Source organism: Mesoplodon mirus (genome assembly GCF_964341445.2).
Source record: "Mesoplodon mirus genome assembly, chromosome: 1".
NCBI classification, from domain to species: Eukaryota; Metazoa; Chordata; class Mammalia; order Artiodactyla; family Ziphiidae; genus Mesoplodon; species Mesoplodon mirus.
In genome coordinates, this window is record NC_138976.1 from 15281676 (window position 1) to 15295011 (window position 13336).

At 43.5% G+C, this 13336-nt stretch overlaps 1 protein-coding gene across 1 annotated transcript in view; it reads left to right on the forward strand.

The window, feature by feature from the left end:
- BRINP1 (BMP/retinoic acid inducible neural specific 1) overlaps nucleotides 1-13336 on the forward strand; it is a gene marked incomplete at both ends in the record, with an annotated part of 133508 nt that overhangs the window by 86081 nt on the left and 34091 nt on the right. Inside the window, one exon of the mRNA XM_082628113.1 lies at nucleotides 9202-9438. Within this exon, the coding sequence (XP_082484239.1) occupies nucleotides 9202-9438 (237 nt within the window). The remainder of the gene's footprint in view (nucleotides 1-9201; nucleotides 9439-13336) is intronic.

Sequence of the window (13336 nt, forward strand, 5' to 3'; positions counted from 1 at the left end):
ACAGGCAATGCTGTCCTGTGGGAGATGTATACACCCCACTTAGTTGACATTGCACTGGGACATATGATTTGCTTTGGCCAATGGAATGTAAGAGAATATAATGCATGCCTCATTTTAGCAGGCCCTTGAGGAGACATTGCCTGGCTTGGCTTTTGTTTCCCTCTGTTATGAGAATGCCATATACCTGAGAGAGGCCACTCCTTCAGTATAGATCCAAAAGAAGAAGACATCTGATGCAGAGCCAGAGCCCAGCCAGCATGAAACATGAGCAGGAATAAACCTTTGTGGTTGTAGACCACTGGGATTCGGAGGCTGTTTGTTAGGAAACAGAAATGTAGCAAAAGCTCAATAATATTGAAACACTGGATTAAATAACATAAACCACACTTATTTACTGCAGGACTTCTCAGCGCCTTAACTGGGCTAATGTGTATTAGGAGTCTCACGAGCTGGATTAAATGTACAGAGTTTCCTGAATGTACTTGATCTTGGTTACATCTGCAGGTCTGTGATTCTGTGTTACACAACTTGGCAAATGCTGGACTATAATTTCACTTGGGTTCAATCCTGTCCACAGTAACTGTTCCAAACTCCTCTACTCTTACAAAAGTAGAGGTCTTTTCTTTATTCCTTTTTTGCTGAAATGTGTGCATATTTTATTTTAATTGTACATTTATGAATTTTGTTCTCCTACCCAACTGGAGCCCCCTGAGGTCAGAAACCGTCTTATTCATTTCTGTATCTCTAGCATCTAGTACAGTGCCTGCCTCAATAACATGGTGAGTGAAAGGACTTTCCTAAGAGTGGCTGAATTGAACAGTTTTATTTTTACACACCTACTGTGATCTAGTGTTGTGCTTGATGCATGGAAAGAATGAAAAGGCATTATAGTTCTCAAGAATCATAATTTGTAGCAATGGATCCCAAACAAAATATGTGCTGAAATTAGTGGTCAAGGCCTTTAGCATCCTTGTTCTCCTAGGATGTTTTTTCAATTTGTGCATTTTTTCACTCAGATGTTTCTGAGCACCTGTCCCCTTCACTATTGAGCTGAAGTTAAAGTGGCTTCAGGTTTCAAGCTATGATGTTGGGAAAGATGATACAGGTCCTGCTCATGAGGGATGGCTCTAGAGAGGTGGGCTGTGCTAAGCCCAGAACAGAGAAACACAGTCCTCTTTGAAACACATCCTCTCTAAATTCACCTTCATTCAAACTCATTTACTGGGTACCCACTAATGTGCCAGATAACAAGGAAGTGGGAGGTGAATGAGGTACTGCCTCTTGCATTCAAGGAGCTCACAGAACAGGAGGAACATGAATATAGACACACATAGTATGATGCAATACGTGTTCTCTTAGAATTTGAGTTATGTGCAAGGTGCTTGGGTTGCCCACAGAGAGAATGCCTCAGATTGTCAAAAGCTTCCAGAGAAAGCAATAGAAAACAGGGTGAGGACAGGAAATGACATTAGTTGGATAACTATCATGTACTAAGAGCTTCACATGGGTTACATAATTGATTTTGTTTTCCCATTCATGGAGATATAAGTTACATCCAGAAAAATTCACCCTTTTGAGGTGAACAGTTCTATGAATATGTCAAACATATCCAATCATGTAATCAAGATACCACCACAATCAAGGTATAAAATTGTTCATTTAACTTTTACCCTACACAGGAAGCTTTAATGAGGAAACTGAAAATCAGAGAAGTTAAGCCTCTTAGTTTTAACTTCCCAAGGTCATGCCGTTAATAAGAGCTGGAGCCAAAATTTGAACAAAGAGAATTTGGAGCATTTGGGGGACAGCGGTGGTCGTGGTACAGGATGTAGCAAAAGGAGTTAGGTGAGAAAAGAATCTGCTGACATCAGCTGATCTAGGGATCAGGTGACACAGAGTCTTAGAGGTGTCATTTGGTTTTTATCATGAGTTCTATGAAGAAGCTTAGGCTTAAATTGACTCAACCTCTTCTTAAAGCTTCAAGGGCATCTTCATGTTGCAATTTTATGAAATTGAATTTTAAAATTATGTTGGAGAAAAAAAGTATTTTGGCCTCCTTATCGTTAGCGATTTCATAGTTTAGACCATATTCTCTTTTTCAAAGTTAAAATTGTCATTTAGAAGTCTCCCTGCCCCCAATCCCTTTTGCCAGTTTAAATCCTCCTCTGATTGTCTGCCTCACTTAAGTTCCATGAGAGCAAGGATTTTGTTTCTAGTTCCTTGCCTTTTCGCCAGTGCCTGAAAGAATACCTGGCACCTAATAGATGCCTATTTGCTTAATAATTGAAATAAGACCAGCACAGAATAGACTCAGAAAATCAAGGTTGAAAGAATCTTCATGGCCAGCTTGTTCTGTAAAGAGCCAGATGGTAAATATTTTAGGCTTTGTGGGTCACACACAGTCTCTGTTGCAACTATCCAGCTCTTCCATTGTAATGTGAAAGCAGCTGTAAACAATACTTCAATCTGTGTGGTTGCATTCCAATAGAATTAATTTGTGAAAATAGGCCCACGGGCCCCAGTTTGCCACTTCCTGTATCCATCAGTATAGGCTAGGTTATGTTGTGCTAACAAACAATCCCTGAATCTCAGTGGTTGGCAAATGTAAATACTCATTTCTTACTGATGCTACATCATGGTCACAAGTCAATTGTGATTCTGCTTCACAGAATGAAGAAGGCACTTATCTGGAGAACAGCCATGGCCTCTAGATGGAACATTGTTGTTCTTGTGGTGATGGGAAAAGAGAATCTGACGGATCCATATGTTGGTTCTCATAGCTTCGTTTTGGAAGTTGCAAACATCACTTGCACATTTCATTAACCAAAACATGTCATGGGAACCTATCTGAGTTCAGAGGGTGGGAGTGTGTAATTTTTTCAAAGGCAGGACACTGCAGGGAGGGGCACTGAATATGCATTAATAGGTTCTTTGGAGCATCCCTACAGGGTCACCTTTCTATACTGCCAGTGATGAGGAGCCCTCTACCTACTAAGGCAACCTGTTTCACCCCTCAAAACTTCTGCTTGTTAAAAAGGTTTTCATTTTATTGTGCAGAATATCATTTACCTGTATTTTTCCTCCAAGAGTTCCATGTCTACTCCTCAAGATCCCGCAGGATAGATGATGATACCTGGGAAAACAAAAGGTTATTCTATCCAGAAGGGGGAGCCAGAACCCACCCACTTTTCCCCCCAGGTAGCTGCCTTTCTTTATTTCCTGGAGTGCAAATGACCCGTCATGGAGACAGGGCTGAGCTTCTGAATGAGATCATAGCCTTTTTGCCCTTTCTGCACAGTTTCACCCTGTGAATTATCATCTTATTTCCATTCCACTCCAATGAGCTGTCAGCGATAGATACTGTAATTCACGGCAATAGAAACACAAACAGATGGGTAATTGACCTGCATGCCTTCATTACACTGAGGTTCAGAGTGACTGCTGGAACCATCAAGTCCTTTATCTGCCAGAGTCTGAAATCCCTAGGCTTTCACAGGAAGGGGGTCAGGCTGACTTTTTGCAAAAGGTACAGTCCTTGTTGTGGTTCTCCTCACCTCGTGCTTTTCAGAAATGGACAGAATTTGACAAGCAGAACTTAGCAGGTACAAGACAACAGGTGGAGGACTCCTATAGGGCTCCGAGAGATCTACAGGGGGCCACATTCTGATGCAAGAACAGGATAGAAAAATATTTATACTCAACCAAAACAGAACCTGTATTTTTCCCTCTTCCTCTTAGCACTGTAAGAGATTGTACATTTAATGTTTAATGAAATAGGTCAGAAAAGAGCAAATCCATCAAAAATATTACTATATTAGGTAATTAGGATATAGAATAAAATAAAACAAAGCTGAGGGAAACAAAAAGAAGATAATAGAGCTCTTGGCTTGAACAAGACTTAGATTGATACAAGGTATGCACACACTGACCCAACTTTGTGCAGCGTATGCCTTCTCCATGGGACGCTGGGGATGCCCTTCTTTATCCACTGAGACCAGGCTCGTGTCTCAAGACTCTACCCACATCCTACGCACATCACAAAGTCTTCCATAATTATCATGCCCAGGCTTATTTTCTTTCATCTTCATAATAGATCACTGGCTTATTCAATATTTGAAATATATCTATTGAACACCTACTATTTACCAGACATCATGCAACTTTACGTTTTAATCATCAGTTAAGGCTTTTGTCTTTTGGATTCAGAACTTTAGTTTTGAATCTCCAGGTAGCACTTCTGCGTTCTTAGAAGGTAGGAAACATCTCGTCCAGCAGTTCCTCAGGTACTGCTTGTTGAAGGAAGGAGAAAGTGGCTAAGAGGTCCTATCAGCAGAGGAGCAGGAGCAGGGTCAGGGATGAAGGTTGGATTATAATCTCCAGATCTCAGGAGCACCTTGGCTTTTGTTGATAGTGTCCTCTTTTCCAGACATTTAAGTGTTCCTTAGCTCACTGAGCACAGTCACCTGAACCAGGTGCCTGCTTTACACAGCAATATTGACAATGTCCTCAAAGGTCTCCAGGGATCCAATGTAAGGTTACCCTGAAAGTTATGTTACTTTAGCGCCCCCCAATGGTTGAAACTTAGCAGCACAGTGGGCAGGGTTAAGGTTTCAGTATATGAAATTGGGGTGGGAGGGGCACAAACATTCAGCCCATAAGAGTCAGGTGTTTGCTAAAGTGCTGTTTATGCCTTTTCTCCCCTTGTTTACCCTTTTCAACGGCCCTGGAAGGTGGTTATTGGGATTTTTAACTTCACAGGCAAGAAAACTGAGTTTCAGAGGGGCTGAGACATTCCCAGAGGCCACTCTGTACCATAGGTACCACAGAGGCCCCAAGCCAGGCATTCGTCTCAGTTTCCACATTACCCACTGGAGACGCGGAAGGAACTGCGAGTGTTTCAGAATTCAGTCCTAATTCCCAGATTCAAGTCCTGAGTCTCTTACTGTAGTTGTGGAGCTGTGGACATGTCCTCAATTCTAACGGCCTCAAAGGTTTTAGGGACAACTTTCTCTTCAGTTGGGATGAGAAAGGGGATGCTTCTTTCATTCAACAAATGAGAGTCTGAAACCTCCACCGGGCGTGGCCTTAAGTTACACTCTGGGGGCTTGTTGTGGACAGATAAGCCTCTGCCCCCCTAAAGCCCACTGTCTAATGGGGGAGATGGAACAAAAATAAAGACAAATGAATAAGGTAATTTCATTCAGAAACTAATTCTGTGAAGCAAATAGAAGAGACATTTTAACTCGGGTGGTCTGGGCAAGTCTGGATGGCAGGACAAGGGGGCCAGGCAGAGATCTGGGAAAGGAATATTCTAGGCACAGGGGAGGACAAGTGCAGAGACTGTAGAAAGAATAAGACTGGCACAAAAGAGGGACTGAAAAAGGGCAGGATGCCCGTGTGTCCTGAAAAAAAAAGAAGAGAGGATCAGGAGAGAAGAGGAAGGAGGCGGTCAATGAAATAGAGGTACCCTCTCGTGTGATAGCACACAGAGACTGTACGTAAAATACAAAAGATATCATGCGACATGCGTGTTGAAGGTGAGGCAGGAGGGGGGACTGAGGGAGATGGGGCAGAAATCAGGAGAAGAGAAGGCAGAGGACATGGGGGTTCCCACATCGACATTCCATTTTAAAGTACAACAAGATTTTTTTTTAAGTATAACAAGACTTGGGTGGGGGGAGCAGATTCCATATGTTTAGCACGGGTGAGTCGCTGTGCAAATAGAACTTTCAACTCTTGCCTTCCTGGGTTTTGTGAGGCCAAATTTATATGATTGGCACCAAGGGTGGCCTTTTTCTCTCTCTCATTTTCTCAGTTTTCCTTTGTGTGTGTGTGTGTGTGTGTGTGTATCTTTGGGAACTCTGGGGACAGAAGATTCCACCCCAGCCGGCAGCTGTATATCTTTCAAACTGTGGTTCCCCAGGCCAAATCCCCCTCCAAATTATTTATGGCTCCCATTGAAGCCAGCAGGACTCAGGCGCCCGTGTAGGAGGTGCTCAGCAATGGGCCTCTCTGTTGGACACAGGTCATTGGGAGACGACACTGCCGGTGACTGCTATGTGAACCTCCGCTGCTGGAGAAATGGTTATGTAACTTTAAATAGTAATGACATTTTGCAGAAAAGTGCTTTTTAATTGCTATGTCTTCATTATTCTCTTTCAAATTTGCCCAGGAGATTCCGCCTCAGAGACAGCTTGGCAGGTTCTGGGTTTCCATTTTTAAAGAGCAACCAGTTTTGTGTTTCAGCTGCTCCCAGAAACCCCCCGATCCCAAACTTCATCTGTTTTCAGTTGCATTAAATGGGATAGGTAATACTGCCTTTTGTACCCTTGCCAGACAGAGAAATGATTAATGCAATTTTTGAAAAATGCTCTCCCCAAATTCCTTTTGGGCTGGGACTAAGAATAGAATATTTTATCCCCTACAAAGGGGGAGAAAGAAAGTGATGAGCAAGCTAGAAAAGTAGGACTGAGAGTACAGTCTGTAGAATTTCTTTAAGCAACAGAAACTTAACCCCAATCCATAGACTTAGATGCCTATAGGGGATTGGGATCAGCTAAAAATAAATTTTGCTTTGGAAGTGAAAATGGTGATACAGATAAAGTGACTCAATAATGCATACTCTGAAAGAATTAGAGACTTGGTTTAGAAGGACTTTACTGCTTGATTTGGTTTGCTCTACCTTTTGGTATTTGCATCATACCGCTCCGTACAGGAGCCCTTCTGAGCAGTGACTCACTCATTTGGACCCTCTGCTCATTGGGGTGGCACTCACCCGCCCAGCCTTGTGGTGGATCATCGCCCCGGGGCTGTTCAGCTCTGTCTGTTAGAACGTCTTCCGTGCATGTTGACAAAGGATCCACCTTTCCGGATAGCCCTCCCACCAATGCTGGTTCAACAAACACATAATTCTAAACCCCACTTTTTTGTGGAAGCTCTCCAAATACCCAAACACTGCCTTCTGGATATTTTCTTCTTCTGATTAGATACTCACAGCTATTGTTCCTTTGTTTATCCTGAAGTTTCTGTTGAAACTTTTAAAAAAACTTTAATCAGAGAAATGGCATCTCTGTCATCATCATCATCAAAAATAGGAATAAATCACATTTGTTTGTTTGCTATGCATCAGGGACTTGTTCTAGACAAGTCTAAAGAATGATTTCACTTAGCTCTCTCAATAACCCTCTGATATAGGTACTAAAGGTATCTCCATTTTATTACTTTTTTTTTTTTTTTTTTTTTGCGGTACGTGGGCCTCTCACTGTTGTGGCCTCTCCCGTTGCGGAGCACAGGCTCTGGATGCGCAGGCTCAGCGGCCATGGTTCACGTGACCAGCCGCTCCGCGGCATGTGGGATCTTCCCGGACCGGGGCACGAACCCATGTCCCCTGCATCGGCAGGCGGACTCTCAACCACTGCACCACCAGGGAAGCCCGGTATCTCCATTTTAGAGAAGAGAAAGTGGAGCCTTTGAGAGGTTGACTAACTAACTTGAGATGACTTAGGTAGTCAGTAGAGAAACCTGACTCTAGTCATGCCCAGCTCTTAACTACTGTGTTAATGATTTCCTACCAGAAGGCATACTAGAAGCACAGTCTTCTTTTTCACAAGGCCCCGCTGAAAATAGTCTTTTTTTAGCTGTCATATGAAGACAGGTTGAAATGATGGGCTTCGTTTTTTTTTTTAATAATTTGAAAGCAAGAGAAACAAAGATAAAAATCTAGAAACACAACTTTGAAGTCGAGAGTGAAAGAAATGCTGAGTTTATTCAGCAGATCCCTGATGAGTAGGATTAGGGATGTCCCTGAAGCAGGAATGAGAAAAACATTTAATCCAAACAGCACAGTTCTCTTTTACACAGTGGGTAGTAAAACCATTACCCCAGTATGCATTGGTGGCAAAAACTGTTGGCAGCTCCAAATGAGGTGGAGAGAAATGTCCCAGGCAAAAGTGCGTGAATTAATTAATTTAGCCCAGAGTTGTCCTTTTTTCTGGGCACCATAGGCGATGGCCTGCTGCGCTGACATTTCATAGGCACAAGGGTAGTGCTCATGCCCAGGTAAACCCTTCTCCATCACTGGCCCTCTGGCTTAGGACTTTGTCAAGTATAGAGAAAAAATCATGAGGTGTGGTCAACAGTTCTCGTCTTATAGCCACGAGCTACTCATTTCCTCTTGGTGGGCTTTGCCTTCTTCATTTTTAACCAAAGAACAGATAATTAATTTAATTTGATGCCATTCTCCACTGATATTTATGTGTATGTGTGAGTGATACTGTGGTCCTGTTAAATTATATAACTATTTATATCATCCTTACCCAGGAAACTACCAAAGTATTCCCATTATTCACAGGATGGAGTCCAAGTTCCTTAGCATATAATAACGACCTTTGCACTCTGGCATCTGCCCTTTTCTAAAATCCGTTCTCCTCCAGCACTGCAACCCCACCCATCAAATTCATTTCATTCACCAGCAACTCCCAGACATGTTAAGTCTTAGTTCTTGCTACCCCTCTCTTTAGAGTATGCGTCCTGTTCTTTTTTACATAATGATCTCTTATTCACTTTTCAACCAGCCCAAATATCATCTCCTCTGCAAAAGTTTCCCTGCTATCCCAGCAATGCTATTTGCAGCCTTCTGCTGTCCAGTTACCTCATATGGCCGGCTCTGCTCTGGGTCTGTAAAGCTATGTTATGATGATGTGTGTCCATGTCTACCCCTGCTGATTATATTATAAACTCCCCAAGGGCAAAGATCATGTCTTTTTTATCTCTATAGACCTAGTGCCTAGCTCAGGACTTGTGCTTCATAAATAGGGTTCATAAATATTAGATAAAAGGAAAAGGAAAGAAAAGAAGGAAATAAGGAAAAATAAACAGCAATCTTGTGCTTTCAATAAGGGTTTTCTCCCAAAATGGAAAAGGTATATTAACAGATCTGGCTCTAGCTTCAGCCCTAATATCACAGAATAGAGTATGCAGTGCAGAGATGGCCAAGGTCATGACCTGAGAAGTTTAACTAGAAGCAAGGCAACTGGAGGCCTCGCCAGTTATGCCCTGTGTGGATCTAGGCAGGCCCAGAAATAGTTTGGTTACACAAAGAGAAAGCTAGCAGCTTCGGAGTCCTACGCATCACCTCTCGAAATTGTTAATGAAACACCTTTTCTAACCTTTCCTTTTCCCCTCCTTGCTATTTTCAAATAGGTCTTCAGATCATCTTCCCTCAGTATCTGCAAGAGAAATTTGTCCAATCAGCCTTGAGCTACATCATGTGCAACGGTGAGGGGGAGTACGTGTGCCAGAACAGCCAGTGTAGATGCCAGTGTGCCGAGGAGTTCCCGCAGTGCAACTGCCCCATCACCGACATCCAGATCGTAGAGTACACGCTGGCCAACATGGCCAAGTCTTGGGCCGAAGCTTACAAGGACCTGGAGAACTCAGGTAGAGAGCCTAATGCTACTACTGCATGAATGGTACCATGCCAAGTCGAGAAAATGATCTCACTGGAATTAGTATGGCTGAGGGGAACATTCAGTGACCCCCAAGTCATTCACGTTGGAGGGTCCAGAGCCATCCTAGTAGCCATCAAAGAGTAGGCACTCAGTCAATCTCCAGCAAGTGGAATACTGAATAACATAATCAAGTGTGTGGTCCTATGGTGTATTGCTTCTGTGGTATCCAGACGACAGAGAGAATAATGCGTGCTAGCACATAGGAAGCCTCTGGAGAGGGGAGTCAAAGCTAGTTGTATTGGTTCCTGAGTCTGTGTGTGTGTGTGTGCGTGCGCACGTGTGTGTACCTGTCTCCCTGAGTAAGTGAACACACATATATGTGTAAATATGGGTATGTATATATCTATATATATGTTCATACATAGGTAGATATTGCTATAGATATCCAACGAATTCACAGACTTTCATAGCTGGAAGTCACTTTTCAGGTAACTTAGCTATTTCCTGTTTTTGTGGTTGAGAAAAATGAATTTCAGGGGAGGAACATCAGTCACCCGACGCCATAAAGTAGGTGAGGTGCAAAGTTGGATTTTTGCCTCATGGAGCTTGTAGTTAATGGGCAATCCCGGCACCTAACATGTAACTCTGCAGAGAATAGTGACATGCTAATCATATGTGTGTAAGGAGCGAGGGGCTCCTGTGAACAAATCTCATGGCGTTGGAGGGCAGTATGGCCAGGGAGTCGGGAGAGGCCGCCTCGAGGGAGAGTCTCAGTACCTGAGTGTGTGCAGAGACCAGAGGGTGAGCGCAGGTGGGCCAGTGGGAGGCGCCTGGGAGAGAGATGGTTGCCATGTGAGTTACAGGGGTTGTATATGTAGTAAAAATGGGAAACGTGCAGAGATGCTGAGGTATTTAGAAGGAACAATTAGCAGGGCTTGATGGTAGATTGACTCTGAGAGTTCAAGGGAAGGGTTTTGAGGTGAGCTCCAAGGACCTTTTTTAGGTATGCTTGCTAGACAATCTGATGGATGCTGGTACCATTCATAGAGCTAGAACACCCTGGAAGGTTTGGAAAGAAGACTGTACTCAGTTTTGGACATGAAAAGCTCGGGAACCCTTGAGACTTCGAAAAAGAGATGCCAAGTAGATATTTGGCATTTAATATGTGCTCAGAGATCTGTTAAATAAATGGACGTATGTAGAGAGCGTTTCTGTTTTTGTTTTTTTTTTTTTTTTTTTTTTCTTTTTGCGGTACGCGGGCCTCTCACTGTTGTGGCCTCTCCCGTTGCGGAGCACAGGCTCCGGACGCGCAGGCCCAGCGGCCATGGCTCACGGGCCCAGCCGCTCCGCGGCATATGGGATCCTCCCAGACCGGGGCACGAACCCGTATCCCCTGCATCGGCAGGCGGACTCTCAACCACTGCGCCACCAGGGAGGCCCCGTTTCTGTTTTTAACACAACCTTATATCCCTTAAATCTATTACAACATTAATAGATTGAGTTAAAGTGAGTAGTGATATTCCTGTGTTCTAGAGGAGGGAGGGTGTCAAGACCCAGTGTCTTCCCCTGGGTTACGTAGTTAGTAAATGACTGCGCTGGTAATGGAATGCCTGATTCCAAATCCACTGCTCATAGCAGCTTTTGTAACTTATTAATTCTGCTTTACCCACCCCCAGGCCTCAGTTCCCTCATCTGATAAATGAGAGGACATGTTTGTGTTTTTAATATTTGAATTTATTTAAATCTTTAGCCAAGAAACCCTTTGATCAAACAAAATCTTACCTTGGAGCCACTGTGTACCACAGATAAAAGCTGAGCTGTAGGGGCTTCCCTGGTGGCGCAGTGGTTGAGAGTCCGCCTGCCGATGCAGGGGGCATGGGTTCGTGCCCCAGTCTGGGAGGATCCCACATGCCGCGGAGCGGCTGGGCCCGTGAGCCATGGCCGCTGAGCCTGCGCGTCTGGAGCCTGTGCTCCACAACGGGAGAGGCCACAACAGTGACAGGCCCGCATACCGCAAAAAAAAAACAAAAAAAAACCAAAAACTGAGCTGTAGAGCGCTGTGTTTGAAAACCACTGGTTTCCATGATCTCTAGACCTCTCACCAGTTCTGGGAGCGCAGAATGCATCCATGATTCTGCTCTCATGGGGTCATCAAGTGGAGCTGTGAGGCCTTAGGAACCTGCACCTATTAGTCCATTTAAAATCCTGGGAATCCATGAAAGAGGAGAGGTTCATGATGGAAATGTATTATGATGATTATTTGGCCTCAAACAAAAGAAGCATTTGATAAAATGCTTTTGAAAAGAGATTCTACTGATTGCTAAAAAGCAGAGGGGGATGTAGGCTGTGTGCACAAGTAGTAGGGATCCCTAGCACAGAATCCTTATTCCCAAGGAAGAGAAGCCACTCTGAGTGGGTGGGTGTGGGAGGAAATGCAGAAAGCTGAGATGCTACAGGGTAAGCTGAAAAGGCCACAGAAATGATTTCTGTGTCACGATTATCTCTCCACAAAAGCACGCCTTTCCTCTAGATCCTGCACTCATCCATTTGAAATGTTTGTACCCATGAAAACAAAGCCATCCATCCACACGTGTATGTGGCTTGTACATGTGTACTTTCCTCCTTTTCCTTTGCAACCCATAACCTTAATGACTCAGCCCCAAGTAATTTGGAGGAATTAATGACTGGCCAAAGGTCAAAGCCATTGATTCCTTCATGGCTCGAGAGTTAGTGGTCACATAGGACCTAGTTTACACACATAAATGGGGGTCTACGCTTCCTTTACTGGGAGGGAACCCTTCTACTTTTAGTCAAGAAAATGAAATCATTTTCACTTTTTAATTAGGTGTTCGTATCTGACCCAAATTCTGGTTCTTTGAAAGGACTGTTATCTCCTCCGAGGTCAGCAGAGCCCTCTGCAGGATGAGCTGTGTGGCGAGGAGAGCTGGACTGGCCAAGGCAGCAGCGTCATTAGGGCCAGTCCCCTGCCCCCACCAGCCCACTGAGTAAATCCATCAGTACCGTCGTGTGTATCCTCCCAATCTTACACAGCCATCCACTCAGCACCTTCTAGATATCGAAAACTATTTAGGCAGACAGCGTCTCTCAAGATTTGAATTAGATGCTCTTACTGACAGATGGGGAAACTGAGGCATTGAGAGAATAATGCTTATACAGCCATCTAAGGGTCAGGAATCAGTCTGAACTCATGCATGTCTGACTGTCTATAACGAGGTTCCTGAGGAGTCAGAGACTCCTGTTTCAGCACCTTAACAGAAAAGATATTAATATATTAAAAATACATAGTTTTTTTCCTCTCAATTCACTGATCCTCTTTATGTGTTTAGAGTAAGTGTAATGTGCTACATAAGAGCATAAGATTCGGAGCCAGTCTAGAGTTCTAATTCTACCATTTGCTGGCTGTGTGACCTTGGCAAGTTAATTAACTTCTCTGTGTCTTAGTTTCTATAAAAGGGGGCGCTAAAAGCACCCACCTCGTACGTTTGCTATAAATTCACTTATATATTGTAGATGTTTAAGACTGACCCTGGTGCTTATCGAGAGCTTTGAAGGCATTTTTTAGAAAGAAAAGAATGCCTAATATACCTGAAATTTCCCTGTAGGTTTTATGGAAAATATCAAGCTTCAGATATCTATAGACAGATGATAGCTAGCTAGCTAGCTAGCTAGACAGAAGACAGATAAATGATAGATAGATATCCCAACCATTTAGCCTTTTTTTTCCTGCAAAATGATCAACCCCTTAATTTTTTAATTTTCCCAGTAGTTGAGTGGGGGATTGAGTAGGAGGTATTAGATGAGAAAACAGCAGCTCAGGTTTTAGTCCTGCCTCTTGTTACTCATGGACTGTTCTACCTTCAGAAAAT